Genomic DNA, 4,655 nt, shown 5'->3' with positions numbered 1-4,655 from the left:
TGCTTTTCTTCTGCTATTGAAGCCCAAATCCCCCTCCAACAGTCTTAGAGTAACGAATCTGGAAATATTAGTTTGCCTCAGCAGGCAAAGCCTCTGGTGCCCAGTGGTGCTGTGTGACCGCTGTGTCACTTGTCACCTCTGTCACTGAGTGTAAAGACAGTGTAAAACCAGGTGCTTTGGAAAGCTCCCCCAGTCTCTGCTGATGTTCAAAATCTGTCTCATGTGCACCCTGAAAATACACATGGAGACAGGACAAGCAGATCTCAGGAAGGCCTGGCCCTGCAGGCCGGACGTCCCCAGTCCCGCATCCCCAGCTGATGCCATCGCACAGCCTCCCGATGTCACAGAGCATTTCCAGGACGATCCCAGGTGTCCCCAGGGTCCCCTGGCCGCTGCCACCACAACCTCTCTTGCCACATCTCTGGCTGCCCTCCCTGACAACCTCTCTTGCCACATCTCTGGCTGCTCTCACTGCTCGCCACGCTCTGTGCCGCAGAGACGAGGCAGACGCAGACGTTGTCGTCCTCATCCCTTTCGATGCCGCGGCTGAGACAGGTGAAGTCCGGAGACTCCTGCTTCCCTGCCATGGTTCAGCATTGGCCATGAGCTCCCCTGTGACCAGTGGGATTTGCATCCCCAGGCTTTGAACAAATCCAGTGGGGGGGAATCCACAACTGCTCTGGGCAAAGGGTCTCGACACCCTCATCATAAAATCTGTTCTTCTAACAAGAGTGTTTGTATTCTTGGGTGAGACAGGAATCACTTGGTACAGGACCAAGATATCATCAACAGGTGACTGAGATAATTTAAAGAACCACTGTCAAAGATATTAACCAAAGTGGTTTTAATATGATGTCAGAAAAGTGTGACTTAACAAAGTTCCACGGCAAGGTTCACTAGTAATGTACAGCACAATCATTTGAACAGTAATTCAGAACTACTAAGACACAAACCAAGACACAATTCTGCCTCTTCCTCAGGCTTTTGAAGCAGCTCCCAGCATGGACGGAGCTTTCGTGGGGACTTGGAGAGCTCATCGCCCACGGGGCCTCATCACGGCCCAGTTCACCAGCCCTGGACCCAAATACTCAGTCCAGGGGACAACAGGTAAGAAAGATCAGAGTGGTGTGTGGCACGTTGAGCACACCCATGGTAAAATCAGTTACAAACCCGCTTCCCTTTTCTTCCTAGGTTACATCAACCACAACCCCACCAAAGTCAAAGCCCCCGCGTACACCTGCAGAGGGGCAAAAGCTCCTGCGGAAGGCGGCTGCTCCCCAGGCCCTCGCTATTACGTGGAGCCCTCCATGACCAGGACTGGGAAGTACGTGGCTCCAGCCTACGCCATCACTGGACTGCCCAGGATCAAGACGGAGATCACACCTGGACCCAGTGAGTAACATTTCTCCAGCTGTTTGTTCAGACAAGGCAAATATGTTTTCACCTTTCCCTGCCATAGTGGTACAAAAGATAGATGAGTACAAAAGGCTCAGCTCACCCTTTCAATGAGCTGTTGAAGTTTTCCAGCAGTTGGCACTTCTGCAGCTGTTAGGGAGAGCAGCTCTTGGTGAAACTGCCTCCTTGGCTTGAGAAAAATGTCAGAACTTCACCGCTTTTGTGCTGTTGTCCTCTGCCCTAGGCGATTACAGCCCAGAGAAATCCAACAGACACATCTTTAAGTGCCCACCTGAGCAATCCATGGGCTTCCGGAACTGGGGCATGAAAACCAACCTCAGTCCAGGTCCCGGCACCTACACCTTGCCCAGGGTGCTGGGCCCCAACACGGCGCACACGGCTGCCAGCCCGTGTCACTCCATGAAGAGCAGGAGCCAGCGGGATCGCTACGATGCCGATCTGGCCAAGGTGAGAGTCACATCCAGGGGCCACAAAAACACAAAGAGAAAAATCACTGCCCATGCCTCCACCAAGTTGCACTAGAAGGGCTGTGTGGTTCCCAAATCCTTTGCCCAGCTCGCTGAACTGGTGCATCCTGTGCCAGGCGCAGGTAAGAACAAACACTGGCCATTTTCACCCAGCAGCTGCCCTGACTCTCTTATAGACCCCAGGCCCTGCAGCGCTCCCGAAGATCGAGCTGGACGTTTTCAAAACCAGAGCTCCCGGGTACACCATGGGAACCCGCTCCCAGCTCCGAGACAAGACGGTCAAACCGGGGCCAGCGGACTACGGCACGGGAAGGGTAAGGCAGCCGCCTTCTGCTCCTGCGCGGCTTTGCCAAAGCATCTCCCCTTCCGCTGGGGCTGCCTTGAGCTGCACAGTGTCCTGCTGCAGTGACAAGCTGCAGGACAGCCCTCCTGTCCCTTCCCTTGTCCCCAGCCCAGCAGAGGGAAGGCAAGGAACACTGCTTTCCCCTTATGCTGTCTCAGCCAGGAAATGTTATAGGCTCATACACTGCGAGCTCTTCAGGAGGCCACTCCTCAGAAGGGACAAGCAGACACAGGTCCCAGCCTTCCTAATGCTGGGAAGATGATTTTGGAGGGGAGGGGAATCCAGTAAAGTCTGGCTGGAGCTCGACATCCTCTTAACTCAGACCCAGCTCAGCTCAGCTCATCTCAGCTTTCCACACCAGCTGTGATGAACTTTTCAGCCTGTTTGCTACTGAAAACCAGATTTTTTTTTTTACTGTCTGCAAAAGCAAACTCAATGGATGTCTTTTACCTGCTGCTAAACTGTTTTTCTCTTTTGTTCACATACGTCCCCCAAAACAAGAATGAAATCCAATGAATCACAGCCTCAGGACATCTCGAGTGCTCTGCTAATACTTGAGGTTTCCAACAAGCGTGCTGCACGAATAGGTGCAGCGAGCTGGAGGCTGCAAGGCACACGAACAGGGTGTGCGAGGAGGAGCGGCCAGTGCACGTCGGCACCCTTGTTCTGGCAGACGGCGTCGCTGAGGACAAGCCTGCTGGGTCAGGACGCTGAACTGCGCTGCACCCACAGCCAGCCCTGACCAAACAGAGCGACTGTCCAGAAATGGCACTGGGCTCGGGAGAACGAGCAGGGCAACAGGCACCCAGACAAGTGATGACAAGTGCCCATGGTCACCTTTTTCTCCTTTACCTCTTCCAGGTGGAGCTTGTAATAAACAATTCTAGGAGTTAGAGATGTTTGTTCATTAAAGCTTCTTAAAAGGAAACGCTCAGGGGTTATTGTGCAACACGGGAAGCCCCTGCCCTTTATTATGCAATTGCCTTAAATGTTCGATCCTCTAAAGGTGGTGGGGCGGGGCAGGGGTAGGTGAGAAGATAGGAGATTAACTGCCTGGCAACAGAGGACACATGCGCAGAAAGAACGAGTGACGTGGCACCCTGAGCAACGAACCCGGAACTGTCGGCCCTATAAAAACTTCGGAAGACGTTTTTCGCGCGCGCGCCACTGGAGGAGCCGAGACTCTTTGGCAGCCCAGCGCTGTTTTTGCTTATTACGTTGAAATCCATCGGGAATAAATTTCTGTTATTCAAGTTAATTTCGAGTCAAAATTTATTACCGAGCTGATCAAGCCCCAGGCGCCTGCAGCCACGTTTGGACTGTGCCATTCCGTGTACACCACTCCCGTGATCCTTGACATTTGAGATGTGTTGAATAAAACGATGTGTTGCTCAGAGAGGTTTTCTCTTCACCTTGAGACATGGGGAGGGGTCTTCTGAGGGGGAGGAAGAGCTGCTTGCTCTGTTTAACCCTACAAGCAGCTAAAACACTACAAAGTTCACATTGGAGAGCATTGAAATCCTAAGAGGAAGCGACACAGACAGGTCTAACTGCACATTTTCTCCCAATTGCCCTAAACACAACCAAATGAGGATCCTGATTGCTCACTTCACCCTGGACTTGTCTTGTTCTTCCTCTGAAACCTGCTGCACACCTGGCTGAGGACAGATACAATCCACACAGTGCGACTGGAGACATTTGTACAATGGGACATTCCACCCTATGGCTTGTACTTGAACTAAGGAGCATCAACTCCTACAAGTTTTACTCCATTTGAAATATGGCATCTATAAATCTATATCATACTCTAATGAGGCACAAAGAAAGGAAAACTCATGACTACTGTAAAGCCCATGTAATAAAACTGCCCAGGTTTAAGATCACAGATATATTCCAAATATCTCAACGCGACCATTGCGCTTGCAGGCTCTTGGTCTGCTCAGGGACTCCAACCATTCCATCATCTGCACGGCTTTTGAGACCAGGGAATAGCCCTGGGGGATGAAAATTTGGAAGCGAGTCGACATTGTGAGCTGGCAGCTCAGAAGGCCCCTGGTATCCTGGGCTCAGCTTGGGCTGTGAGGTCACAGAGCCGCTCTGTGTCACACCTGGTGTGTAGTGCTGTGCACGGACACCGCTCCGGCAGTGCTGGCAGCGGCAGCAGCGGCGGCAGCAGCATCTGCAGCGGCAGCAGCATTTGCAGCAGAAGCGCCAGCATTTACAGCAGCGGCGGCAGTGGCCAAAGCAGCAGCAGCATTTGCAGCAGCAGCGGTCACAGCAGCAGCAGCATTTGCTGTAGCAGCTGCAGTGGTCACAGCAGCAGCAGTTATTTGCAGCAGCTGCAGTGGCCACAGCAGCAGCAGTATTTGTGGCAGAGCTCGTGGCAGTGCCACGATGCAGGGGTGGGGGGTCACCTCACTCTTTATCCT

At 52.6% G+C, this 4,655-nt stretch overlaps 1 protein-coding gene across 1 annotated transcript; it reads left to right on the top strand.

The window, feature by feature from the left end:
• Positions 1–1,001: 1,001 nt before the first annotated feature.
• On the top strand, positions 1,002–3,590 carry LOC309450114 (ciliary microtubule associated protein 1A-like; the record flags this gene model as incomplete). Its single annotated transcript, XM_082072778.1, has 6 exons — positions 1,002–1,107; positions 1,192–1,392; positions 1,640–1,863; positions 2,060–2,197; positions 3,233–3,251; positions 3,481–3,590. The coding sequence occupies 6 exons, from the start codon at positions 1,002–1,004 to the stop codon at positions 3,588–3,590; spliced, it is 798 nt and encodes a 265-aa protein (XP_081928904.1).
• Between the last annotated feature and the right edge of the window lie 1,065 nt (positions 3,591–4,655).

This window comes from Streptopelia decaocto (assembly GCF_964273445.1).
Source record: "Streptopelia decaocto genome assembly, chromosome: 25".
Lineage (NCBI taxonomy): Eukaryota > Metazoa > Chordata > Aves > Columbiformes > Columbidae > Streptopelia > Streptopelia decaocto.
This window is presented reverse-complemented; position numbering and strand designations above follow the sequence as displayed.